Genomic DNA, 27,904 nt, shown 5'->3' on the forward strand with positions numbered 1-27,904 from the left:
GATCTTTACAGTATAACATTGACAGGTAGCACCAGTGGGAGGAGCAGAAATAAACAGCTCCATATCAGCGTATATGACAGGGATAGAGGTGAATCACAGTCCAAGTAGCTCGAAAGCATCTCCCCAATCTTCTGCCTCACCAGGCTGAAAGACAAATCAGTAAATATTATTAGCCTACTAACTCAAGGGTACAGTGTGTGTGTATGTGTGTGTGCGTGTGTGTGTGTCCTACCTGGAGGATGTCGTTAAGTTTCCTGGCCAGTTGAACAGAGTTCTGATGCAGTCCGTCCCAGGCCTTAAACACACGCTGTCTGCAAGCCACAAAGGTCTGCCAACAGTAGAAATAGTCTATAGGGAAGAGACAGAATTATAATGAGAGACGTACACACACACCCACACACACACACACACACACACCCGCACTCACACACACCCTCTCTACCTTCATAGTTCATGACAGTGATCTGCACCCCGGCTCTCTGCAGCATGCGGAGACCCTCTCTCGCACTGCTGTCCTCCGGGTCACAGAAGTAGAGCCTGGAGACGTAGATCCTGAGGCGGAGGTTGGGGGTCTGGCTGAGGAACTGGGCCAGCCTGTAGGAGCAGTCTGAGCAGGGGGACCAGGAACAGAACCAGGTGACAGAGTAACACAGTCCCACACTGTCTGGAGCTCCATAACCCCACAGGCCTGGACACAGGGCGCCTGCTTCCAAGAGGCGCAGGAACAGCAGCTGTGAGAAAATAGAGTGATGGAGATGTGTGAGGAAGGTAGACAGGTGAGGAATGAGGGAGAGATAGTTATGGAGATAGGTGAGGAAGGTAGACGGGTGAGGAATGAGGGAGAGAGTGATGGATGTAGTTGAGGAAGAGAGAGAGAGAGAGATGGGAATGTTTGAGGAAGGAAGATGTAGATAGAGAGAAAGGAGAAGTAGTGCATGGATAGAGAGAGTGTAGAGTAGAATGACAGGAAAGAGAGTGATGAAGACAGGGGAAGGAAAGAAAGAAAATGGAAGAGAGGAAAATATATGAAGACGGAAAGAGGGAGAGAAACTGAAGCAAATGACAGATGATGAGATTTGTTGCATGTTTTTTACCCCTTTCCTCTGTTTCCTCCTCTCCCTCTCTCTCCTCTCTCTCCTCTCTCTCCTCTCATCTCCTCTACCCTCCCTCCCTCCCTCACCTCAACATGACAGCCGGACCGGTTGCGCAGGTGTCCAAAGTCGAAGGAGAGTGAGTTTGGTCCCACCCGCCTCTTGACCACGAAGCACAGGTAGGTTTCATGTCGGCCCTTGGCCCAGCGCATGTTCTTATAGTGGTAGATAAACTTCTTCTGGGCCAACAGAACACTGAGACACAGAAAGTAGGTTTTCACTCAAATACGTAGTAGAGATGAATGCTAAATCTCTTTTCACACGCAAACTGAGGCAGGCCTATGGTGAAAAGGTGAATGGTTATAGCCACTACTATTGCTTTTCCCTCCTCTGCCCCTGTAGTGTCTTCTCTGGTGTGGAAAAGCCATATACTCTGGTTATGAGGACTGCACTAACTACTCAACACTTTCCTCTTCTTTAACAAAACCACAGGTTTGGTCAACCATCTGTCAATGAACTGGTGTCTAACAAACTGACCCTGGTTCTCTCAGTCTCAGTTTCAATCAGACAGCTTTCAGCGAAACTAGCGAAAGCTATTCAATACATTGTTGTCATCATCACTGAAACTTCTGATTGTGCTGCATAAGAGAAAGATGACAGGAGTGGTTTCATAAAGCATCACCAATGATAAATAGGACCGCAATCACCAATTGGTAGGGATAAGCTTTAAAATATGTACTACACCATGCATTAGTTGATCCCGTCATGTGATATTATATCATATACATTTTCTCAACTCATTAAACAATGAATACAAAAAAACAGATGTTCATTTTACTCACCTGTCAAATTTGTTGATCATTTCAGAAGCCTAATTTGTCTCACACAGTCAATCAGGCGAGAGCGAGTGGTGAGATGAGTGTGGGGGGAGGAGGGAAGGGAAGGAGGGGACAGGGTAGATATATATATATACCTATACGCTCAGTCAAACAGCTTGTGTAGAGAGGTGGCTCTGGTTGGATGGAGAGATTTTTCAAAACAAGAATAGGGGAGGGGTGACAACAGTACCAAAGCTAGGCCAGGGTCGTATAGATACAGTATACTACAGGACATTGTTATTCAGCAAACAACAATGTAGGCCTACTAACTGTCAAACTAGATAAGAAATACTAGTTATACTAGATAGATACAGTCCGTGTGTTGATTATGAGTAAACTGAACAAAAATATAAACGCAACATGCAACAACTTCAAAGACTTTACTGAGTTACAGTTCATATATGAAAATCAGTCAATTGAAATAAATTCATTAGGTCCTAATCTATGGATTTCACATGACTGGGAATACAGATATGCATCTGTTGGTCAAAGATACCTTAAAATAAAGGTAGGGGCGTGGATCAGAAAACCAGGCAGTATCTGGTGTGACCACCATTTGCCTCATGCAGCGCGACACATATCCTTCACATGGAGTTGATCAGGCTGTAGTTTGTAGTCTGTGGAATGTTGTCCCACTCCTCTTCAATGGCTGTGCAAAGTTGCTGGATATTGGTGGGAACTGGAACACGCTGTCGTACACGTCGATCCAGAGCATACCAAACATGCTCAATAGGTGACATGTCTGGTGAATATGCAGGCCATGGAAGAACTGGGACATTTTCAGCTTCCAGGAATTGTGTACAGATCCTTGCGACATGGGGCCGTGCACTATCATGCTGAAACATGAGGTGATGGCAGCGGATGAATGGCACGACAATGGACCTCAGGATCTCGTCACGGTATCTTTGTGCATTCAAATTGCCATAGATAAAATGCAATTGTTTTTGTTGTTTGTAACTTATGCCTGCCCATACCATAACCCCACCGCCACCATGGGGCACTCTGTTCACAACGTTGACATCAGCAAACAGCTCAAACACACAACGCCACACTATCTGCCATCTGCCCGGTACAGGTAAAACCGGCATTCATCCGTGAAGAGCACACTTCTCCAGCATACCAGTGGCCATCGAAGGTGAGCATTTGCCCACTGAACTCGGTTACGATCCCGAACTGCAGTCAGGTCAAGACCTTGGTGAGGACACCGAGCATGCAGATGAGCTTCCCTGAGATGGTTTCTGACAATTCTTCGTTTTGCAAACCCAGTTTCATCAGCTGTCCGGGTGGCTGGTCTCAGACGATCCCACAGGTGAGGGTGCCAGATGTGGAGGTTCTAGGCTGGCGTGGCTACACGTGGTCTGCGGTTGTGAGGCTGGTTGGACGTACTGACAAATTCTCTAAAACAACGTTGGAGGCGGCTTATGGTAGATAAATGAACATTCAATTCTCTGGCAACAGCTCTGGTGGACATTCCTGCAGTCAGCATGCTATTTGCACACTCCCTCAAAACTTGAGACATCTGTGGCATTATGTTGTGTGACAAAACTGAACATTTTAGAGTGGCCTTTTATTGTCACCAGCACAAGGTGCACCTGTGTAATGATCATGCTGTTTAATCAGCTTCTTGATATGCCACACATGTCAGGTGGATGGATTATCTTGGTAAATGAGAAATGCTCACTAACAGGGATGTAAACAAATTTGTGCACAAAATTTGAGAGAAATAAGCTTTTTGTGCAAAATTTCTGGGATCTTTTATTTCAGCTCATGAAACATGGGACCAACACTTTACATGTTGCATTTATATGTTTGTTCAGTATAGTTATATGAGTCCATGAGTTGATTATGACTAATTAGAGAACCTCAGGAAACAAATCCGTTTCACAATGCAGGAAACAGGATGAAGGAAAAAGAAAACCGCACACTGGTCTTGATAGTATCACTGATATTTAATAAGCTTACGTATCGGCCTCACGGCCTTCGTCAGAGCTTTTTGCAGGAAACACAAAGTAATTATAGTGACCACACATGAGTCCAGGAGTGTTTGACGTGATTTGTAACCTTTTAATTTTTTCACATACATCAGTAAACTCAGCCAAATGGGTGGAAATTTCCAAAGGCGCTTCGCTCGCTCCCCCAGCCAGTCACCCAACCCTCCACTCTGGTTTTCCCAGATCATAAAAAAAACTTCTAGATTCCTTCTCGCCTTGATGCAGACTGGGTTTACCACTCTTCCTCGTTGCCCTCAGCTCCTTCCTCCTTTCGTTACCTCCTCCCCCTCGTCACCGTTTCCAGGCCCCAGAGTTGGGGTAGACATGGGCGTCCCCCATAATCCAGAGGCCCTGACACCTATACCTCTGATTTGGGTTTTGTGAGTGCATGTGCTTGCACGTGTCATATTTGGGTTTTACCAAAGTGTGTCAATCATAACTTAGGAGCTGTGAGTGACCCCTCTCACCCCAGGCTTCCCTCTCTGCTCCACCACCGCAGTGTGTGGCTCTCTCCCCTTACCCACAGTGTGTATAACTCAGACCAACCAGCCTTTGAACCATGAGATGTTGTCATCCATCCTCCTCCATAGACGAGGGTGTGTTCACTCTCTCTCCGGCTTTGTTCTGTGCCGTCGTTCTGTCTGTTTCTGCTCCGGCCCGGTCCCGTTCACTGCAGCTGCACGCATCCTGTGCCTCTGTTTCCCATGACTCCCCACTCCCCTCACCCTCTCATGCACTCTGTGGTTTGGGGAATTCACCGTTTCCCAGGGTGGGTGTATTTGGAGCTCATCTGTACTGTGTGTGAGTGTGTGTTTGGTTGGCTTGTGGAGCCCATCTGTGTGAGTGTGTCATAAATATGATCTTTATTCACATCATCTGGAACGGATTTATCCACTGCCATTTACGTACCAACCGCCGGTGGTGCGGTGCCCCAACATCAAGATTTACATTCATCTGCAATGTTTGTGTGCTGTATGTGTGTGAGAGAGTGACTCTATGTGTTGACAGCAACTAACCTTAGTAACCTTGTTGCACTATGTTTATTAAAGCACCTAAAGTTCACTGTGAATGTGTCTATGGAATGTTACCATTCATAACCTCCAGTCTGTTTTAAATATGATCCTGAAAACGTGTGTGTGTGTGGTTTTAAGTAAGACATGGATTATACATCACCATCTTCCATGGTTTGACCACAGTTTACCGAGGTCGCCTTTCGGTCACATATCAACTCACATGCACTGGCCCTCCTCTCGTGCACAGCCCTACTGTAACAGACAGTGTGTGTGTCAGAGTACAGTAGGTTATGGTAGACATGGCTGTGCATTTAACCCATAGTCAGGGGGGAACCAACCGGCAGCAGGATGTGCAAAGTCATACTTTCCGAACCCCCCCCCCCCCACACCCACACCCACACACACAAACAAACACACACACACACACACACACACACACACACACACACACACACACACACACACACCGCCATACCGTGCAGAACCCTATGACCACAGTCACAAACAGGCTTACTTTCCAGTAGCGTGAACTCACATCTGTTTCCTGACAACAATAATAGTTTCAGATGTGTTAGACTGTAGAAGGCCAGCTAACAGGTGTCTGCAGCAGGGCAGGGCAGCCATGGAGAGAGAACCATGACTCTCAATAATAAAATGACCTCATGCTCAATGGGAAGACTGTTTCAAGGATAACAATTACTCCCACACTCCCCATTACATCTGTCTGTCTGCACATTTCCTTCACTAATGTCCATGGCCATGGGTAGTGCTAAATGTGTGAGTGGGAGGGATTTTTAATGGGGTTTTACTGTAATCCCAGCACTACAAAGAGTTGTGGCATTGTAATGTATTTATTCTGAACACTGTCTTTTGCACTGCAGAGAAATCACTTTATGTTACACAGAATCCTAGAGGCTTAGAGCTAAGGATTTGTTCTGGTTAAACAGTTGATGCAATCTCCTCGGTGGTTCTGTTTTCTTAAACTTTGTATTCGGGGAGATACTCCTCCCCCAAGACCACACACACACCGCTAGCTATTTCATTTACAACACTCCAACACTGTATGTCTGTAAGAAACAGGTTAATGTAGTTATGATACGGTCTGAGGTTAGCACGGTGAGCGTACGTGTAGCTAACCACGCTCTAATTCTGGTTAGGCTGAGACAGGGCTGAAGAGCAGTGTCACTCATACCCTTCCACCCACACACAAACTGACATTCACCTGCAAACAGCACACTTCACTACTGCTATAATTTACTACGAATGCCATGGTGTGTAATCTGTACCAGGGATAATATAGCTGACACTTTCCTCCTGCCATGTGACAGGTGTGCAGTGTGAGGAAGGATATTAAGTGTCATTAAAGGGGGGGGGGGGGGTGAGGATAGAGAGAGAGATGAATGAAGGAGAGCATGTGTTTTGCAGACTCATACAAAGCCACACACAGGTGCAGGTTAGGAGTGAGAGAGAAGAAGGGGGAGAAAGAGAGAAAGGTGAACAGAGAAGTTCTGCAGACTCACATAAACCACATACTTCCTCACACACAGTAAATGTATACTCACTGACACAGGTGTGCACACAGCCCCGCGTACGCACACATTTATTTGCAAAATCACTTATTAATAAAAACAAGTTTGTACAAATAAAGAGCCAGCCAGACATATTTTACATTGAATAAGAACTCAATGACAACTGTAAAAGCAATACATAACTAAATACATACTATAAATCAGGAGAGGAAAAAACATAATTAAAGTAAGGTTCTGTTCACTAAATTGTCCATTGTCTTCCAACATTTTAGTTAGACTCTACCCTCATTATTGCCTTGATAAGAGAGGAGAGGTAGTCCCCCTCTTTTCACTGTACCTCTCCTTCTCCTCTCTCTATTTCCCTTTAGTATCTCTCCTCCTCCTCCTCCTCTCTATTTCCCTTTAGTATCTCTCCTCCTCCTCCTCTCTCTATTTCCCTTTAGTATCTCTCCTCCTCCTCCTCTCTCTATTTCCCTATAGTATCTCTCCTCCTCCTCCTCTCTCTATTTCCCTTTAGTATCTCTCCTCCTCCTCCTCTCTCTATTTCCCTTTAGTATCTCTCCTCCTCCTCCTCTCTCTATTTCCCTATAGTATCTCTCCTCCTCCTCCTCTCTCTATTTCCCTATAGTATCTCTCCTCCTCCTCCTCTCTCTATTTCCCTTTAGTATCTCTCCTCCTCCTCTCTCTATTTCCCTTTAGTATCTCTCCTCCTCCTCTCTCTATTTCCCTATAGTATCTCTCCTCCTCCTCCTCTCTCTATTTCCCTTTAGTATCTCTTCTTTGCCTTATTTTCCACATTCCCTTTGTTGTCTCCTCCATCACTTGAGGTCTTTGACAAACACCTTGGTGACATGGAAGCCCAGAAATGTCCTCTCCGGCTGCTCTTCATCCTCCTCTTCTTCCTCCCCGTCGTAGCCCACCTCCCCCTGCAGCCTGTAGCCCAGTTTCCTGAAGAAGGCCTCTCCTACTGCAGAGGGGTAGGGGACGTGGGCGTAGACCCTCGTGGCCCCCGTCTGCCTCTCCCTCTGCTCCAGACTCTGGACCAGCAGTCTGCCGAGGCCCTCCCGGCGGTACCAGCAGCCCACCACCACCCTGCAGAACCTCCTCATCCCCAGACGACAGTCACCCTCCCTGGACACACAGCCCACGATCTCCCCCTCACAGTCCGCCACCCACACCTGCCCTGCTGCCTTCTCCCTCTCCACGTCTATGATCTCAGGAGACGAGTCTTTGTCCTTGTCCTCTGCCTTGGGTTTGGTCCTCCGTCTGGCCTTGCCCTTTAATGACAGATAATAATCAACTTTATTTGCGCAGCAACTCAGCCCAAAGCACGAAAAGTCCAAATCACTAAAACACCGTAGTAAAACGGAGCAATGCATGTAACATCCACAACATACAGTACCTAAAGCCAAAGAAAAGGAAACCTACTTTTGCCGGTGGGGGTTTCCCACTGATCCTGCTATAGGGGAGGGTCTCGTCCTGCGCCCCTCGGTAACTGCTCCCCACATAGTCCCAGTAGGGCCGGCTGGTGCCCAGCACTCCGGTGGAGCGTGGCATGGTGAACTTGAGGTAGACAATGAGCAGGAAGACAGGGATGATGAGGGCCAGGATGAAGGAGTGAAGGAAGCAGCGGAGGACAGAAGAGACGGTGGCCAGGAGTAGGAGGCAGACAGGACGAGTCAGGATGTGGAGGATCAGACGGTTTTCTGTTCCCTGACAACCCTCCTACAGAGAGAAAGAGAGGGAGGGAGGGACAAAGAGAGAGAGAGGGGTGGGGGAGGAGAAAGAGCGCGTGAGAGAGAGAGAGAGATAGGGGGACATAAGGGATGGGGACAGAGAGAGAAAGGTGAGTGAGTGATAACCTGAAAAAGTACTCTTACAAAAAAAAATGGTTCTTCAAAGGGTTCTCCTATGGAGACAGCCGAAGAACCCTTTTAGGTTCCAGAGAGCACCTTTTATTCTAAGAGCGTAGAGACAGAGCATAACTCAGGATTGAAGTGTGTGTGTGTGTGTGTGCATAACTTTAAGGATAAAACACACCTTGATGATAGCTTTGACAGTCTCGATGTCATCTTCCCTCATCCTCCTCATTACCACCTGATCTAGCTCCAGCTTTACCATGTCTGGACTTCACACACACACACCCTCACTCACGCACAACTCATACAGCAACACACACCGGTCTGCAAATATAGAAAATCTCATGGTCACATAATACATTGCTTTGTACAGATACACCATTTGGTTGAGTTTTGCATATTTGATTACATACAACACTACAATGACAATATACAGCGGAGTATTTACATTCTGGTTACCATAGTAGCTAAATGGTATAAAATCGTATTCAAGATGATGGGAATGTGGTGGGTTATATTTGATGCAGGCTATTTTGGGTTTGAGGCCATGACTCAGAGGGAAAGCAATCCATCCCTGTAACACGGTATATGTAGCCTACATATATACCTGGGCTGGTCTCAATTTGAATTGAAGGCAGCCAATTCAGGAAGTTTAAAAACGTTTGAAATAAATTGCTTCTACTTTTCAGTTTATTGAGAAGTCATTGAAAATAAATGCAATTTTTTCAATTATTGGATTGTAATGTTTGTTAAGTTCCTGAATGGACAGATACACATAGAAAACACATGACATTACAGTAAGGGGCAGACGCCTATGACATCCCTCTCTCTATAAGAGACTGTAGGTGGCTGCATTGTGCAACAAAGTAACAGCGTAACGTTTGTTACTACAATGTAACAACCGATGCATCACACTGGCACAGGTTGATACAATGTGTCAGTTGTGAGTGCAGTGGCGTTTCCTCCCAAAATCAAGCTAAAGAACTGGCGATTATTTGAGGGGGTCGGGAAAGGATTTGTCTATTGCATGGTCACACTGCTTCTACAAGGCTTATCAACAACAAACAACGGGCCAAGAGGATCCTTTAGAACAATGTTGGTCTTCTATGTACAATAAATGTAGTTCGCAAATCAGTAATATGACAATTAAAAAGCAAATCAAAACACACGGTTTTCATATATTTTGAGCCTGTTTTAAACCCGTTGACATGTTTTAAATCCTTATATGGTGAGTGGAGAAGGGTTATATGCGCAATGTCTAAATAAACGTCGAATCTTCTCGTTCAACCCAGCCGAACCAACATAGCCTACCTTGTAAACTTGCAGCGTTGGACCACCGCCAAATGCAGGGAAACGGATTTATATATTCGCTGTGTATTTATTCCTCAAAACGATTTTTCTTATGTTTGATTGAATGTCTCGCAATACTTGCGTGGCCACCATGGCCACCTATTGCAAATGTTGTGTTACGTAGTTTTACGATAACATTTACTGTCATGAATGCTGTCTCTACGCCATTTGCATAGCGAGTACCTGCGCTGCAGAAAATTGACTAACCTGCTACGTTTGACTAACCTGCTACGTGAATGTGGTCAGTCGCACTTTACGCAGTGGAGAACCTATTTCCCATAATAAACTGGTATTGTCCGTTATTCTGAGCCGATCCTCTTCCTCTTTAGATAAAGGGACATATTTCTATTTACGAAATAAGAAAGGTGAATTAATCAACATTCATAAAAAAATATTATTAACAACTTTATTAATAATGACTATTTCCTAGTATGAATATTTGTAGTGAAACTGAGCCAATATAGCCATCTATTCACCCACAAAAAAAAACTCTTAGGTGTTTTATATCAACACTGTCAACATGACAGTTTAATTGAAAGTAATTTGTTGAGGTCCCTCTTCATTAACAGTCAGTGAATGTAACTCTTTGTGTTTCTGGCACCTTGGTATTATTTTCTACAGTCCTTCCTATAGTCTCTTTCTGAACGACCTTAATCTCCTTTAGTTCAGTAGCTGGAAAAGGCCTCCACATCAAAAACACACTCACACACATTGCACGCACGCATATGTACATTCATGTGTGCACACACATGCAGACACCTTCACACACATTTCCTGACAGTGGCTGTTTGGTTTAGGTTTAAGAGAACTGAGAGTTAGGTGTAGGGCCATTCGTAGCTGTGTTTTCTCCTTCATTCGCTCCAGTCTCTATTTCAATGCATTCTGCTAAGTTCCGGTCTTTTTCAGGCCTCTCAGTTATTCCACTCCCTCCTTTTGCTTCACTCCTCTCTACAGTTACTCCTCCTTCCCCTCTGTCCAGCCCCCCTTCTCTTAGACTGCTGGTGCTAACCTCAATTATGACGATCCCCTCTCCTCCCTCCAGCTGAAAGATGCCCTCCATTGGTCCCCTTCCCTCCCCTACTGCCCCCCCTGCCCCACTGTAACTGCCCCCTTCTCCCTCCCCACCCCCTTCACCTTGGATCAGGGCTATCATCTGCACACTCTCTCCAGACCCCTGACCCACCATCTTGTTCTCATCCCCCAGCTCAAACACCACCTCCTGCCCATTCAGAGGCATTAAGGCCTGGGGAGGCGGGCAGGAAAGTTCCAGGCTGTTTCTGGGACCTTCTGGATAGCCACGGTCAGAAGTGGTTCGTTCTTCGCTCTGCGGCTCTGTTTGGAAATGAAGCACAAAGGACTCTCCCACTCCACCATCCTCCCCTACTCGTCTTTCTCCTTCCCTCACTCCTCCCCATTTCTGCAGCAGGTTCAGTGACACCAGGCCTCCTTTCTCCTTCCCTCCCTCTCTCTCTCCTTCTCTCTCTCCCTCAGTCTGAAAGCGCAGCACGTATGACTCCCCATCCCCCTCTCTGCCCATTCCTCCTTGCCCCCCCTCCCCGGACCCCTCCCCTTCAAACTGCAACACGTAGGACCCTCCTCCCTCTCCTCCTATCTTTACCTCTTCCTTCTTCCCTCCTTCTTTCTGGAAGCAGAGGACATACTGTTCCCCTCTCATGTCCTGCTCAGTGGTCTTGCCCAACTCTGGGGCGGTTTGGGGTTCCCCAACCCAGGCCACAGGGTCAGAGGGCAGGGAGGACGGGGTAACCGTGGTAACTGAGTTAACTGTGGCAACCTTTAGGGGTCCTGAGGTAACAGCGGCAGAGGTAGAGGAGGAGGGGGTAGAAACAGAGACAGAGGCTGTTGGTGGTGAGAAAGGACTTTGTGACTTGGCGGGTAAAGACGATGGCAATGATGATGTCATAGTGTTGGCAGCAGTAACAGTAGCTGGAGTGACACTAGTTACATTACAGCTAGACACAGGTATTACATCCCCCGACTGACTGATGGGGGCTGTTGTCATGGTGACAGAGGTGGTTGTCATAGCAACTGAGGTGGCAGTATTCCGACCTACAACGGCTTTGGGTTTCCGTCCTCTCCTGGACCTGGCTGTCCGTGTACTTTTCCCTAAAATGGGCTTGTTCAGCATAGAGTTCAGGGAGGGAGTTGTTGTCTTAGCAACAGGAGGGTTGTTTACATTGTTGTTGGTGGTGGTGATGATGAACCTGGGCTGCTGTTGTTGCTGGGATATTGTCTGGAAATGTTGCATCTGGGTTTGGGCAGGGTTTAGAACTGTCTGGACCAATGGGAGGCCCTGGGGCTCCAGGGTGGCCTGGGGATTGGTCGCTGTGGTGGGGACGAGAATCAGGCTGGGCTGGCTCCCATTGGTGGAGGGGCACTGTAGGAGGATGTACTGTGTCTGGGGGGGAGGCGGAGGGGGAGGAGGGGGGGCGGGGGCAGACAGGGGGATGAGCTGAAGCCCATTTGCTGTCTGGATCATGAAGTAGTTCTGGGAGGTGTTGGGGGGAATGTCCAGCGCCGGCTGAGACACGATCAGAGACCCAGAGTTCCCTGTGGTCTCTAGGGTGATGGGGTTTAGTAAGGTGGTGGTGGTTGTCACCCCTCCACCCCCTTGACCTGCCCTGCCTCCCTCCTTCCCCCCCACCCCAGCGTCCCCGGCCACAGCCCCGTTCCCATGGGTCCTCATGTGCCTCTGCAAGTAGGACTGCATGACAAACTCCTTCCCACAGAAGGGACACTTGTAGTCTTTCCTGGAGGAGTGGGTTCTCAGGTGGAGCTGGAGATTGGAGGAGTGGGTGAAGCTCTTGTGACACTGGGCACAGTGGAAGGGCCGCTCGCCTGAGTGGGTGCGTTCGTGCTGTTGGAGAGAGAGGAGGGTAGGGAGGATGAGAGAAAGATAAAGGGAGAGGAGAAAGTGTTTGTGACAGAGCAATACAGTGCATTCGGAAGGTATTCAGACCCCTTGACTTTTTCCATATTTTGTTCTAAAATGGATTCAATAGTTTTTTTCCCTTATCAATCTCCACACAATACCCCACAATGACAAAGCAAAAACAGGTTTTTAGAAATGTGTACAAATTTATAATTGAAATATCCCCTTTACATAAGTATTCAGACCCTTACTCAGTACTTTGTAGAAGCACCTTTGGCAGCGATTACAGCCTCGAGTCTTCTTGGATATAACGCTACAAGCTTGACATACCTGTATTTGGGGAGTTTCTCCCATTCTTCTCTGCAGATCCTCTCAAACTCTGTCCGGTTGGATGGGGAGCTTTGCTGCACAGCTATTTCAGGTCTCTCCATAGATGTTAGATCGGGTTCAAGTCCGGGCTCCTGCTGGGCCACTCAAGGACATTCAGAGACTTGTCCCGAAGCCACTCCTGCCTTGTCTTGGCTGTGTGCTTAGGGTCGTTGTCCTGTTGGAAGGTATACCTGCACCCCAGTCTGAGGTCCTGAGCGCTTTGGAGCAGGTTTTCATCAAGAATCTCTCTGTACTTTGCTCCGTTCATCTTTCCCTCGATCCTTAATAGTCTCCCAGTCCCTGCTGCTGAAAAACATCCCCACAGCATGATGCTGCCACCACCACGCTTCATCATAGGGATGGTGCCTGGTTTCCTCCAGACGTGACGCTTGGCATCCAATCTTGGTTTCATCAGACCAGAGAATCTTGTTTCTCATGGTCTGAGAGTATTTAGGTGCCTTTTGGCAAACTCCAAGTGGGCTGTCATGTTCCTTTTACTGACGAGTGGCTTCCGTCTGGCCACTCTAACATAAAGGCCTGATTGGTGGAGTGCTGAAGAGATGGTTGTCCTTCTGGAAGGTTCTCCCATCTCCACAGAGGAACTCTGGACCTCTGTCAGAGTGACCATCAGGTTCCTGGTCACCTCCCTGACAAAGGCCCTTCTCCCCCGATTGCTCAGTTTGGCCGGGCGGCCAGCTCTAGGAAGAGTCTTGCTGGTTCCAAACTTCTTCCATTTAAGAATGATGGATGTCACTGTGTTCTTGGGGACCTTCAATGCTGCAGACATTTTTTGGTACCCTTCCCCAGATCTGTGCCTCGACACAATCCTGTCTCAGACCTCTATGGGCAATTCTTTCGACCTCATGGCTTGGTTTTTGCTCTGACATGCACTGTCAACTGTGGGACCTTATATAGACAGGTGTGTGCCTTTCCAAATCATGTCCAATCAATTGAATTTACCACAGGTTGACTCCAATCAAGTTGTAGAAACATCTCAAGGATGATCAATGGAAACAGGATGAACCTGAGCTCGATTTCAAGTCTCAAAGCAAAGGGTCTGAATGTAAATGTAATATATCAGTTTTTATTTTTATAAATGACCAAAAATGTCTAAAAAACTGTTTTTGCTTTGTCATTATAGGGTATTGTGTGTAGATTGATGAGGGAAAAATGTAATTTAATGCATTTTAGAATAAGCATGTAATGTAACAAAATGTGGAAAAAGTCAAGAGGTCTGAATACTTTCCGAATGCACTGTGTATATATAGAGAGATGGAGCGAAGCAGCAACTGTTCACAATATCATAAGAATCTTAGCATCAGCCATAGCAGAGCTATCTGTGCTGACCTGTTTGAGGTTGGAGGTCTGTGAGAAGGACTTGGAGCAGATGGGACAGATGTGAGGGCGCAGGCCAGAGTGGAGCTGACTGTGTCTCCTCAGACAGCTGCTGTTTTTGAAGGACTTGCCACACTCCTGACACACGTAGGGCCGCTCGCCCGTGTGCTGGCGCAGGTGGTACTGGTAGTGGGAGCTCCACTTGAAGGTGAGCGGGCAGTAGGGGCACTGGAATGCTCGCACACCTGTATGCACCTGGAGAGGAGGGAGGGGGTGATCAGTCAGAAAATAACTGAATACGGCCTGGATTCTTCTGAAAGTACAGGTACATTCAAAAGTTTGAACTGCTATAATGCAGCAGTGCCGCTGTTCCGCACATTGTGACAAATGCTGCGTTTAGACAGGCTCCCAATTCTGATCTTTTTTTCCCACTAATTGGTCTTTTGACCAATCACATCAGATCTTTTCACATCAGATATTTTTGAAGGCTGATTTGATTGGTCAAAGGACCAATTAGTGAAAAAAAAAGATCAGAATTGGGCTGCCTGTCTAAACGCAGCCTTAGTGAGATAGAAATGGATGGATGCGTCTTACCCTCTGGTGTATGGAGAGCAGTGAGGACCTCTTGAAGCTCTTGCCACACTCTGTGCAGCGGTAGGGTCTCTCTCCTGTGTGGTCCCTCATGTGGTACCTCAGACCTGACGAGCCCTTGAAGGCCTTCCCACACTCAGAGCAACGGTACGGCCTCTCTGTACCGTACCCACAGGGACGAGGAGAGGGAGAATGTTACATACACTTCTTTTATTTTCTTCCACACATGAATTCTACAGGTAATTTCATGAGCAGCAGTTGGTTAGGCTCTGTTACTGTCAAGGTATCTCACTTTTAAAAGTATTTTCTATCAAAATGCCATAAGAAAAAGACTAACTCACCATTGTTCCCCCCAGCAGTCTTACTAGCTGCTCCTCTCCTCTGGCCCTTGACCACTGCTCTGGTGGATGGCTTGACCATCTCCCTGTCCCCCTCCTCGGTCACAGCCATCAGGCTGACGTGGATCTCCCCCTGGGTGTCCTGGTGCTGGTCCCCCTGGCTGGGGGAGGAGGGCAGGGGCAGGGAAAGGGACAGGGACGCGGGGCAGACGATCTCCGCCTCAGCCTCGGCCAGGAGGCGCTGCTCAGGGGTGTGGGAGTGCTGGTGGGTGAGCAGGGAAGAGAGGAGGGTGAAGGAGCGGTCGCATGCAGAGCAGCTGAACTGGGAGCGAGACTGGGAGGGAGAGAGGGAGTGGACCTGGAGAGGGAGCAGAGGGAGAGAAGAAGATTTGGGAAGAGAGAGGGTCATCAAAACAGACTATTTATAGATCAGATACCGTCAGCTTTACAGACACCAAGGAGTAGATCAGTTCAGACTAATCAGTGTAGATTACATCACACATTCCAGAGTTCCAACTTGTAATACGGCTGGAGGGGCTTTCTACTAATGCATCCAATGGAACTGTCTGCGAAAGGCATACCGCCGGGAGCTGCATGTAGATTTGACAGCTCTCAAACAAAAGCAATGATATGCTATTGTCGGTTATCGCAGGTTAATGCTTAACTGATTGAATCTAGGCCCAAGTTAGACGAAGTAGAAACGGACTGGCATCCAGGAGAGACCTTATGACATAGTAGTGAGGATGTGCAGCCCATCAGCTGATTGGTACCTGTGCCAGGTGTCTGTTGAGCCCTCCACTGGTCTTGAAGCTCTTCCCACAGTAGGCACACTCTGTGCCCGTCCCTGTGGTGTTACCCCCTGTCTCCACGCTGTCTGTGGGGATCTGAGCCCCCACTGTGAAGCTCTGCAGCAGGTCAAACTGGGCCTGGGTAGTCCCCATATTCTGACATGGGACACAACACTATTAGGCCAGAGTCATTGCACTACAACATCAACATCCCGGCAGTCATATTAGCTGAGATATTGACCTAGAGGGTAGAGTAAGAAACCAAATATTGATCATGAATGGATGAATCTGGTGTGACCCTAAAACAGAGCCTTAGGGGTAACCTCCCCAGGCTGAGACAGAGTTCTACTACTCACCCCTCCGTCCACTCCCCCGGTCAGTCCCAGTAGTTCAGCCGTAGTGTGTCCGTTCTCTGCTGCTGCCGTCGTCTCCACCACCTCCTCAAAGTCAGCCAGCAGATGCCCCACCCCTCCCCCCTCCCCCACCCCGCTGCCCCCCTCCTCCCCGGGGCCCAGGTGCATGGCCTGGTGGTCCTCTAGCTCTGTCCGTGTGCTGAATGTCTGACTACAGCTGCCACAGCTGTACAGCAGCACGCTGGCCCCCGACTCCGTGCTCACGTGCACTTCTGTCCCGATGGCCCTGGATGTGCACACGCCCCCCTGGGTGGGGGTGAGGGTGAGATGGGGCAGGAGGGTCTGATGACCTGACGATAGGAATACCTCCCCGACCCCCACACCCACCGTGGCCTCCTGGCTCACAAAGCCCATGTCCGTCAACATTTGTGATGTCACGTCCTCCCCCACTATCACTTCCTGTATCTCATCCCCCATGTTGCCTCCCCCTGTCTCCCCCCCCTTTCCTTCACCAGTGTGACTTTGAGAATTCCGGTGCAGGGCCAGATTGGATGAGTGTGTGAAACTGCGTCCACACTCTCCACAGATGTAGGGCCTCTCTCCTGTGTGGATTCTCATGTGTTGTCTGAGGTTGGTGGACTGGGTGAAGGCCTTGGTACACACGGTGCACACGTAGGGTTTCAGACCTAGGTGCACGTTCTTGTGTCGGCGCAGGCTGCTGGAGTTCTTGAAGGCCTTGGGGCAGCTGTCGCAGGGGTAGGGGCACTCGCCTGTGTGCTGGCGCAGGTGGTACTGGTAGTGGGAGCTCCACTTGAAGGTGAGCGGGCAGTAGGGGCACTGGAAGGTCCGCAGGCCTGTGTGGACGCTACGATGGACCTGGAGACATGCACAAGAGAAAGAGGACGTCCGTGACTGGTCCCTTAACCCCAAAAATAGCCTTTTAATACTGTAAAATTCAACTTTTTAAAGCTAAAAAGTTTTAACCCATTTTTACCACAAAATGTGGGAACCACTACTGGCCAGTGTTTCTCACCTGGAGCAGAGAGGAGCGTTTGAAGGCTTTGTCACAGTCCTCACACTTATAGGGCTTCTCCCCTGAATGAGACCTGCACAGAAAAAACAAACATGAAAACAGACAATCTACTGACTTCAACAGATCCACAGGACATCATACCGGCTACAGGAAGAATTCCTGGTTGTATTGATTATTCCACTAGTTTCCCACGGCCCTAAATAGACTCACATTATATTGTTCACGTCACCTTTCCCTCATTTGGACTATTGTGAGAGAACTAAACAAATGAAAACAGATGGACACAAGGAGAAGAATACTCTTCATAAAGTGAGATGCGTGTTATAAGCTGCAATCATTTCTATTGCTAACTTTCACTGTGCCACTCCCCCTCTGTCTCCCTCCCTGCAGTACCTCTGGTGGTAGAGGAGTGCGGAGGAGCCCTTGAAGGCCTTGGGGCAGAGGTTACAGCGGTAGGGCCTCTCGTTGTTGTGGCTGCGCTGGTGGTGGGCCAGCCTTGAAGACCACTTGAAGCTCTTGCCACAATCCAGGCACTGGAACGGGTGCTCAGGGTGCTCCTGGAGATGGGGCGCAGCCAGGACCGATGACGTCACCATCTGCACCCCTACCCCGGTCAGCACTATATCCTCACCCCCCTCCACCATCCCTTTCTCCCCATCCGCTTCTTCCCCCCTTTCCCTGTCCTCCTCCCCTTCTCCTGGTCCCTGCAGCGATGGGAAGGGAGAGAGGGAGGAGGACGATTGAGGGGGTAATAGTTCTGCTTGGACCACTAGAGCGGAGTTTGCCATGTTGAGGCAAGACACGATTAGGGAATAAAAGGTTGTATGTTTGGTATTAATGTAAGTGTGTGTATTAGTGTTGGTGGAGCTGTGTCTCTTCTTTCCCGGTGTCATTCATTGCTGGTGGAAAGGTTCCTTCAGATGATGTGGCTCTGTTCCTCAGTGTGTGGAAACAACAGCTGAGCTGATGTAGTGTGTGGTCTCCTTTCTTAAGAGTAGGGCTGTGAAATAAAATAAAGCACAAAGTATTGATCAATGACACAAGGTCCAGGAACTAACACCAAAGCAACATTAATTATTGATCTCCATCTACAATTATTAAAACATCTACAAATAATAAAATCGGCCAAGACAGACCCGCCTATTCCTTTAAATCCCACCTCCTCCCGACCCCTCCCTCCTTCTTCTTCTTCTTATTTCTCCCCTCCTCCGTGGCCGTCTTTCTGTTTATACGCGTCTGTCCCTGATGAGCGTGTGCGAAAAAGATCGGTTTCTCCAAGCTAAAAGGCAGAAAAAAAACAAATGCTACCTACACTATGATGTTAACTATGAGCAGAAAATGTTACAGATGCCGCCTTCAATGCCTCCTCTGCAACTGGCCTGCGAATCTATAAGCCTTCGTCCGTGCGGCATTCTTCGCTATATAATGTTTGATAGGAATGGTGCATTAGTAATATTGCAACAATTACTCACCTAGTATCATTAACTCATGGTTAATGCTTTTGTTGATATTGTGAAAAGGGATTGAGACTCGCAGTGCTACTCCATACAACCTTAACAATAAACCTGAGCACAAACTAACTAGCTAGCTAGGAGTTACCCACCCCGCTGCCGCCTCCCAACAACGACAATCGCTATAGGCTGGGTCTAGCCCCGAATGCACCACTGCCATTGGGTAAGAGCTTCAACAGTCAAGTCTTGTCTCTAGATCTGTTAAATATATGATAATACTGTACTAATTTGTGATTTAGTACTTGAATTCACACATTGTTTGAATGTGAACCCCAAATATAAAAAGGCTTATTATAGGTTAATTGGAAACAGGTTTATGAACTCTGTGCTTGTTGCAATGCCTGATGGTTAATGCAGTCTTTGGTAGAATGTAGGAAAGGCCCTGAAGTGTGTGATGATGGAGGAGACACAGGAGGATGGTGAATGATGGAGGGGGGAAAAAAAGAGAGCATGATGTGTAGGCCTACCTAAAGATGACAAAGTAACATGAAAAGCCCATCTCATTGTGCATGTTCTTTATTAACTTTTTTTCTTTTTTTTTCTTCAAGGCACACATTTCACATTTAGGCCAATCAGTCAGTCTGTGTGCTGGAGACCCCAAGCACAAGGTTTTACACAGCGTTCAGGCATGGTACTACAATGATTTCAACATGGATGATGGCAATGATAATGGTAATTATGAATAAAAACAGTATAAAAGTACAAAAACAACAGGAGACTCGCTCCTCTGCAGCGCAAATAAATAGTTCCACCAAAGTAACTTAAATAAATAGTAAATACTGTCACAAAATACTAGAATAGAATAATATTGATATTGCGACAAAACGATAGGGATAGTATTGACAGAGTATTTTACATTTATATCATAGAAAACTATACTACACAATTGCATTGTATACAACAATTTACATTATTGTACAAGTATGTACAACTGTGCAGAACCGTAGTATCACAATACATAGTATTTTAAGGCTTGGGGTGTTTTTTAATTTCTTATTTATGTCACTAAAACGCTCAAACATTATGTGTACCAAGGCACAGATTCAGGATCAGCTGACTCAAAAGGCTAATCCTAACAAATTTGTGCAAAGAGATTAGATCAGGTCCTAGATCAGTGCTTAGCAACAGGGCATATTCATAAACCTTTACCACAGTGTTAGATATACCACCTGTTATTTTTCCATGTGGGACACAGCCACTTATAGCAACTAAACCCATGGAAAAACGATCTACCCTCCTATGTTGTGTTGACATCCTGATTGAGGCATGGTTCATAATTCTCTTAACAGTTTACAAAACCAAACAGGTGGCACATTGAACATGTTCAGAAGATTCTATGAGTAACCCTAAATCTACCAGGTAAAGTACAGCACTGTAAGAAAAATACATGTACGCTCTCCCAAGATATGCTTGCTACAAGCCAAGTATGTTTGCTACATCTACTGGCGGAAATAGGCTACTCTTTGTAAAGAGAGACAGGTTAAATAGTTAAATACAATCCATATCTTTAGAGACTGTAAGAAGTCAGGAAGTGCTACTGTGTGGTCTCCTTGTTTAGTTTGGGGGGAGGGATGAAGGGGGAGAGAGAGAACAAAATAGGAGTATTGACAAGGTACAAGAAATTAAATTCACAACAATAAAGTAAGTAAAAATGATACGTGATACGTGACACGTTACAAAATCAAATAAATAATGACATCAAATAAATAACTAAATAAATAAATAAATAGATAAATAACACAGTCAGGAACAAGGTATTTAAGAGAGAGGATGGGGTGGCAGTGACGTGTTCGTGAATATTGGAGACCATTACTGGTTGTAATAGTGTGAATATGGTGGATCCTCATAGGCTGTAGTTTGAATATGGAGGTCTCTCATTGGCTATAATGAGGATGGAGGTTCAGTGACAACAGTGCAAGGCTGTAGTGTGGATTTCTTGAATCATCATTGGCTGTAGTGTGGATTTCTTGGGTCATCATTGGCTGTAGTGTGGATTTCTTGGGTCATCATTGGCTGTAGTGTGGATTTCTTGGGTCATCATTGGCCGTAGTGTGGATATCTTGGGTCATCATTGGCCGTAGTGTGGATTTCTTAGGTCATTGGCTGTAGTGTGGATTTCTTGGGTCATCATTGGCTGTAGTGTGGATTTCTTGGGTCATCATTGGCTGTAGTGTGGATTTCTTGGGTCATCATTGGCTGTAGTGTGGATTTCTTGGATCATCATTGGCTGTAGTGTGGATTTCTTGGGTCATCATTGGCTGTAGTGCCGGTTGAAGCTAGTAGATCCCCATTGGTTGTAGTGTGGATTCTGTGTATCCCTATAGACTATAGCACTTCAGGGATCATCATTGTACTGCAGACATTTTGGACTTTGTACTGAGCACTGAGAACACTCGTTGGGCCCAATCACAGAAGAGTCTGAACTGTAGTAGCAGCTCCTGGGAAGACTGTAACACGTCAAACTGGGAGGGGGGTGGAGGCGGCATCGAGGGAGAGGGAGGAGAGAGACGCTGAGCATCAACTCTCATCATCTATGAGGAGAACGGAGAGAGCGAGAGAGGGATGGTTTAGATTTCCTGTCTGAAGTGCTAGGCTAGCCTAATGTACCTCCCATCCAAGGAATGTGATGCAACAGGCCTTAATGTAATGATTGAAACTGAGTGCAAGAACTGCAGAGCTATACCATTATTAGATCATCACAGTGTAAGAACAGTAGAACGATCTGATAAAACCTCATATGTATAATATATCCAAATGATATAAATGTACTACGCTGCATACTGTATCAGCTGTATTAGTGTTGAACAGAGCAGTTACCTGATGCTCTAGCATGCTGGTGAGAGACTTGATGAGTGACATCATCTGTCCCAGTTTAGGGAGAGCAGGGTGGTGGTGTTTCCTTGATGCTCTGCTCAACCAGGCAAAATGGTGCTCAAACGACTTCAAGTCCGCGTGGAGCTGAGAGAGAGTGGGTCTCATCTGGAGGAGAGAAGAAGAGGGGGAGGGGGGGGGGTGAAGAAAGAGCGATTTAGTATCAATGTCTGGGACATGAAATGTCTGGGCCTTCATCTGGAAGGCAGAAAGACAGACACACACAAGACAGACACACACAACGTAAAATACATTTACCTCAAGGGAGTTGATGTCACTGGCCCTGTTGTTCATTAGTGGCAAGGACTTAAATCTATGCTGTTCTGGGTCTGTCTCGAACGCATGTTCCTTCTGTAAGAAAAACGGACAAAACAACACGCTACATCAGTCAAATACATCCTCACTAATTTGCACATCCTCACAAGAGTCACGTAAGCATAAGGAAAGTATTACTCCAGAAGCACCTAGATCAGATGACTGTATGGTCTGGCCAGGACTACAGACCCTAGCTTTCCCTGAGAAAAGTGTGGTCGGGTCAGGGAGAGTTCACCCAGATCGTAACCCCGAAAACGTCAACAATAAGAGCAAGTGACCTGAAACCACAGGATGTTTTCTACTGGGAGAGGAGGAGAACAACATATGCTGTGACTAAGAGAGCTCCGAATGGGATAGACAACACAGAGCTGCAGGGAAACTCCAGGGTCGCAGCTATTAAAAAGTCTGAGATGACGTATTGCTGTGTAGTAATGTGTGTACAATCCCCAGAGTCTGTCTTCACTGCTCACAGCCACCACTAGGGGGAGACAGACCACATCACAGCAGACTGGGGGGGGGGGGGGGGGGGCACTGCTACTGTATCTCTGTGGGGCCTTTACAGGTGAAGAAGTGATTTATGAGTAGAATGTAAATGACTGAGAATGACGAAGCACAACAGTGACTAATGCCATGTGCGTCAGAGCACCAATCAGTGGAGAAACATAACAGCATTAGGAAAACATGATGGATGGTGGTACACAATGAGTTGTGCACACTTAATGCTTCCTCATGCTATTGTGGTGTTCTGTCCTCATTGTGCTTTTACCATCGTGTTTTGCTATTATTGTTGATTTCCCATCTCTCTCTCATCCCTCCCTCACTCACTTGCTTCTGTCTTTTACAAAAGACCACTAATGTTTGGCTTAAAGTTTTGTCTTTCATAACTAATCCAATCCCACCCCTCTTTGGGTTATTTCTCCTTCTGCTTTCCTCTCTACCTTCTCTCTTACACCCTGTCACACACACACACACACACACACACACACACACACACACACACACACACACACACACACACACAGGCTGGTGACCACTTCTCATACACCTCTCTCTGATCTCTTTATCTGCTCAGTCTCAGCATGTAATTCTCTCTTATCCTCCATTTCTCGTTCTCTCCATCATGACCTCACTCAACTGAACCTTGCACCCCCCCATCTTCCTGAATGCAAATACTGGAATGTGATAAATCTCTGTGATTTTTATCAGGTCACTTTGCTGTGGCGACCGACAACCAAACACTAAACACCACACCTACACAACTATTTACAGCACCCTCAATGCACACATACTCTGACACACACACACTTGAAAACACACAACAGACATGTAGAAACATTACACAGACACACACACAGTTGTATTGCTTTCTTGCGGGGACTTTCCGTTGTCTCCAATTCTATTTTTCTTTCCTAGCCTTGACCCCTGTTCAGTGGAACTCTGCACAAGAAGAAAAGAAACCAAAATAAATGCTTCATGTCAGTGAAAAACAAACACAACATTTTGTCAAAGCAGCATATTGCCGTTGCTGTGCAGAGTTCTTTGATAAAGCTACTTTACTCTTCTTTGATAAAGCTACTTCCTCACATCTGGCCCCCATACTACACTATTGCTATAGCACTGTGTCCTTATACAGAGATACTGCACACACGCATGCGCACATACACACACTTATTGACCAATCCTCCTGCCAGAGACTAGAGAGTGTAACTATTTTCAGTTTTGTGTCTTAAACAAATGTGGTTTCTGATTTACATCATATAAAAATAGAATGAATAACCAAAGATAAGGATATGTTCTGGTTCACCTGTTCAAACACATTGCTTACAGAACACTTCCAGCACATCTGTAGGCCAAACGTACACAGCAATCATTTCCATTTCAACACAAACTCCCCAGACACTTTTACTTGGGCATCTAGATTAGAACAACTTCAGGAAACAGCACCAGATAAGCAACAGGTGCCAATCCACATTCCATTTCCTCACAGCTAATAAACGGAGTTAATCAGTTCCAGAAATAACTATTACCAGTAGTTACATTCTATTCTCTTTGAGTGTGTGTTTTCTACTCCAGGTATAAGTTGTCCATAGGCACAGATCTAGGACCAGCGTACCTACCCCCAATCCTAACCCTTAGCATTAACACTAAACTGACCTGAAATCAGTGTCTAGAGGCAACTTTCTCCTACTATGAGTGCTCCATCAGGCCCTGTGGTATCAGGTGTCCAGTCAGACCAGGACGTTGAGTCAGATCTCCCCACGGTCAGTTGGCCCTCCAGTTGGTCCTGTCTGGATTAAGGCTGACCTCACATAGTTAAATCTCTACTGACGCTTGCCCTGACTGTCCCACTCACACAGCTAAGGGACTCTTAATACACTGGCTGACACAACACAAGCAGGTTAACGTAGCCAGGAGAATAAGACATCTAAGTCAACTGTCCAGAGTTGTATTGCGTCACAGTCAGGGAGAGTGAGGCAGAAGGAGCATGGCTTCTTATGACTGCTCTATGCAATCACTATAGTAGTCATTAAGGGGTCATAAAGGTGAGCTATTGGACAACAACCCCAGCCAGTCTCTTTTCATGTGCCTCAGGTAACTGGTCATGGCATGATCACCACCACACAATCAATACAGTATACAGTATACAGCATAGCAATCTCCCCATCCTGACATCAGAAGTGAGTACAGTAACATTCCACTCACCAATAGATCTGCTGTGATCTGCCTCAGATTCTTCGTCTGATTGGCCAATCTATCCAGTTCGTGCACGACGTTCGGCCGCCGGTAGGGGGCGGGGACGGCAGACGTAAATAAAGGAAGCTGGGCCAATAGCAGCGAGAGCAGCAGAGAGGAGGAGGAGTCGACAAGCACTGCAGGGTGGGAGGAAACGGAAGCAATTATTAGGTTTATATGACCGCGGAGAAGTGCTGTCATGTCGATATAATGATAATGACCTCGGGGTACGGCTGTCAACTCTCCAGAGATATTGCACCATAATGTAAACATAAACCCAGACTTGGCAGTGGAATCCTTCAGAGTTGCACAAAGCAGAGTCATGTTTTCACAGGTTACATGAACATCTATCTAAATCATTCCATCCTATGACTCATAATATCATTAACAATAACAACACCTTCACAGTTATCCACTTTCCTGAACGCCTCTAATTATCACACCTGCAATACGACACATCAGTTGTTGGATGTGACCAGAGTCCTAAATGCAAATCACTTGACCTAAATCATTACATGCTATGACACACTATAATACTATGTTGATCTTCACAATTATCGACTTTCATGAACGCCTCCAATTGTCACACCTGCAATACGACACATCAGTTGTTGGATGACATAAATTACATAGCCTAAACCAAGACAGTTCTGTAACAGTAAGCTCATTCATTCCTTCTCTTTCAAGTTCAAATACAAGGTAAAGAAAGTCCCAATTGCTGCTGAAATGATAAGTGCCTGTGTAATTACAGGAGAACCACAAGAAGCACAAGCCAGGACTCAGGAGAGCATCACTCATTGTTCAAACTTTAACCACCTGCTGGTATAAGACGTCAGTGTCTAGGCTTCTTGAAACAAATGGATCACTCAGTGGTCACTGAACATGGCAATGCTTAGCTGCAATTAAGTAACATTTGCATGCTCAGTAATTTCATTTGAATATGGAATAGCCCAATCAATGATCATACTCTCAGAATCGTGTCAGCATATTATTATGCCAACATATTGGACAGACTTATCTAAACAAGAAAAGTTAGAGAGAAAGGATGATAATAATAAGAAAATTAAGAAACAATTGAAAGAATAATAGCTTTTGAAAGAAAAAAATCATAGGCACTTACATTTCATATTTGTTCGTGTCCAAGAAATAAATGCACGACTTGCAGTAAATAAATAGTTAAAATAAGGTAAGAAAATTAATAAATAAATCGAACTCCGGAAATTGTCACGTGCTCCAGTTTCTTCTCCCTTTCACACTCCGCGAAAAGAGTGGAGGCAAGAGATTGCAGAAGAGGAATAGAACGAGAGAATGAATGAATGAAAAAGTAGAGGAATGAGGGCGAACTATCCAATAAATAAATAAAATACAATGCCTCCAAACTTTTTGTTCAGTAAAGTTTGAGATCAGTTTTAGTAATGAACTGATAGTAACGATAGACAGACACTCCGACAAATGGTTAGGGAGGGATAGACGGATGAGTGCAGAGAGAGGGACGCGAGCGTGTGTAAGTCAAATTTTCGCGCAGTGAAATGTTTAGGCTTGTTTTAAACGTCCTTTTATAAAGACTGGGCTGTATGACACATCGACTGAGTCACCGACATTCATTCATAAAAACACACGTGCTCCCTCTTTCCTCCTCCCCTCCCTCCCAGAGCTGTCTCTCCCTTGGCAAATTTTTCAAAATGTTCCGTTGTTTTTTCATTTTTTTTCGGTCTGTATCACTTTCTCTCGTCCATCCTGTCCCTATCTCCAGTAGTCTACACTTCCTCCGTCGCATCCCGCTACCTATTTATCAGTCCATCTACCTCTTTCTATCTTTCCATCTCCAAATCTCTTCCCCCCTCTCTCTATCACTGCAGAAGTTTAAAAAGGCCATTGTTTAATTTTATATCAGCCTATCTCCAGTCCTGTATCCTTTATACAGTGGATCCACCTTGTTTTCTCTCTCCCTCTCATTGTTTATTGTGTTTCTCTGAGTGTTAAAAATGCTTTTTGACTGTGGCTTTACAGTAGGACTCTGCTCCATATGGCACGTTCCCCACTTCATAGTTCATACACAGAGAAAACACCTCTCTCACCCCCCCACTCTCCTTTTTTTCAGACAGCCACTCCTGAGACATCATCCTGTTATTTCCACTTTCCCCCCTTCTTTTTTCTCTCCCTCTCTCCCTCTCCAGGGTAAAGGAAAGAGTGAGAGACAGAGCGGGACGGGAGAGAGGTGTTGTCCAGAAGGGGCCTAGTGTTGCATAGAAACAGTGACTGGACTCCAGTCCAGTAACACAGTGTCAGGGAGGGGGAATAAGATGGGGTTAAAACAGTACACACACACACACACACAGCGTAATGCACACACATACACACAGCATAATGCACACACACACATACATGGCGGAATGAATACACACACACAAACAAACAAAGATGTGCAAACAAGCAGGCACATACACACGCACCAGTCTCACAAACACACACTTTCTCAGACACTGACTGAGCAGCCCTGGAAACACCCCGTCAGGTGCAGTAAAGCATAGCACAGTGTTGCAAAAAGGCAGAAATGAGTTTCCAGTCATCAAGGCAGAGACGGAGGATTAATGCAGCATAGACATAAACCCCAGGGGAGTGGGCCTGTGGACACACACACACACACACTCACACTTACTGTATACAGGAGCACATGTGCACTCACTCTCACTCACTCAGGCCCACACACACAAACACACATGCACATGGACACACACACACACACACACTCACACTTACTGTATACACGAGCACATGTGCACTCACTCTCACTCACTCAGGCCCACACACACAAACACAAACACACACACTCACACTTACTGTATACACGAGCACATGTGCACTCACTCTCACTCACTCAGGCCCACACACACAAACACACATGCACATGGACACACACACACTGCATACATGTGTGCACTCCCTCTCACTCACACACACTCACATACGCACACACACTCATAAACCAACAAAAGGATAAAATGCTTAGAGGGTGGGTCTTCAAGGGAGAACATCAGACACACTAATAATGATGTGGGTAGTGGG

The 27,904-nt window shown here is 46.3% G+C and overlaps 4 protein-coding genes across 4 annotated transcripts; all 4 read right to left on the reverse strand.

Moving 5' to 3' along the window:
* Nucleotides 1–93: 93 nt before the first annotated feature.
* LOC120047719 (single-stranded DNA cytosine deaminase-like) lies at nucleotides 94–1,953 on the reverse strand. Its single transcript, XM_038993272.1, has 5 exons — nucleotides 1,934–1,953; nucleotides 1,181–1,346; nucleotides 443–731; nucleotides 233–348; nucleotides 94–144 (listed from the first exon to the last, which is right to left on the reverse strand). The coding sequence occupies exons 1-5, from the start codon at nucleotides 1,951–1,953 to the stop codon at nucleotides 94–96; spliced, it is 642 nt and encodes a 213-aa protein (XP_038849200.1).
* Nucleotides 1,954–7,176: 5,223 nt separating this feature from the next.
* Nucleotides 7,177–9,914, reverse strand: nat14 (N-acetyltransferase 14 (GCN5-related, putative)). Its single transcript, XM_038993273.1, has 4 exons — nucleotides 9,673–9,914; nucleotides 8,543–8,685; nucleotides 7,931–8,227; nucleotides 7,177–7,779 (listed from the first exon to the last, which is right to left on the reverse strand). The coding sequence occupies exons 2-4, from the start codon at nucleotides 8,621–8,623 to the stop codon at nucleotides 7,321–7,323; spliced, it is 837 nt and encodes a 278-aa protein (XP_038849201.1). The 5' UTR covers nucleotides 8,624–8,685; nucleotides 9,673–9,914; the 3' UTR covers nucleotides 7,177–7,320.
* Nucleotides 9,915–10,510: 596 nt separating this feature from the next.
* On the reverse strand, nucleotides 10,511–18,393 carry LOC120047250 (zinc finger protein 628-like). The gene is made up of 9 exons (XM_038992780.1): nucleotides 17,802–18,393; nucleotides 17,409–17,481; nucleotides 16,379–17,251; nucleotides 16,005–16,178; nucleotides 15,238–15,592; nucleotides 14,900–15,054; nucleotides 14,318–14,560; nucleotides 11,219–12,586; nucleotides 10,511–10,954 (listed from the first exon to the last, which is right to left on the reverse strand). The coding sequence occupies exons 1-9, from the start codon at nucleotides 18,299–18,301 to the stop codon at nucleotides 10,511–10,513; spliced, it is 4,185 nt and encodes a 1,394-aa protein (XP_038848708.1). The 5' UTR covers nucleotides 18,302–18,393.
* Nucleotides 18,394–19,469: 1,076 nt separating this feature from the next.
* il11a (interleukin 11a) lies at nucleotides 19,470–26,346 on the reverse strand. Its single transcript, XM_038993274.1, has 5 exons — nucleotides 25,959–26,346; nucleotides 24,809–24,975; nucleotides 22,049–22,141; nucleotides 21,737–21,898; nucleotides 19,470–21,450 (listed from the first exon to the last, which is right to left on the reverse strand). The coding sequence occupies exons 1-5, from the start codon at nucleotides 25,963–25,965 to the stop codon at nucleotides 21,265–21,267; spliced, it is 615 nt and encodes a 204-aa protein (XP_038849202.1). The 5' UTR covers nucleotides 25,966–26,346; the 3' UTR covers nucleotides 19,470–21,264.
* Between the last annotated feature and the right edge of the window lie 1,558 nt (nucleotides 26,347–27,904).

This window comes from Salvelinus namaycush, chromosome 5, assembly GCF_016432855.1.
Source record: "Salvelinus namaycush isolate Seneca chromosome 5, SaNama_1.0, whole genome shotgun sequence".
NCBI classification, from domain to species: Eukaryota; Metazoa; Chordata; class Actinopteri; order Salmoniformes; family Salmonidae; genus Salvelinus; species Salvelinus namaycush.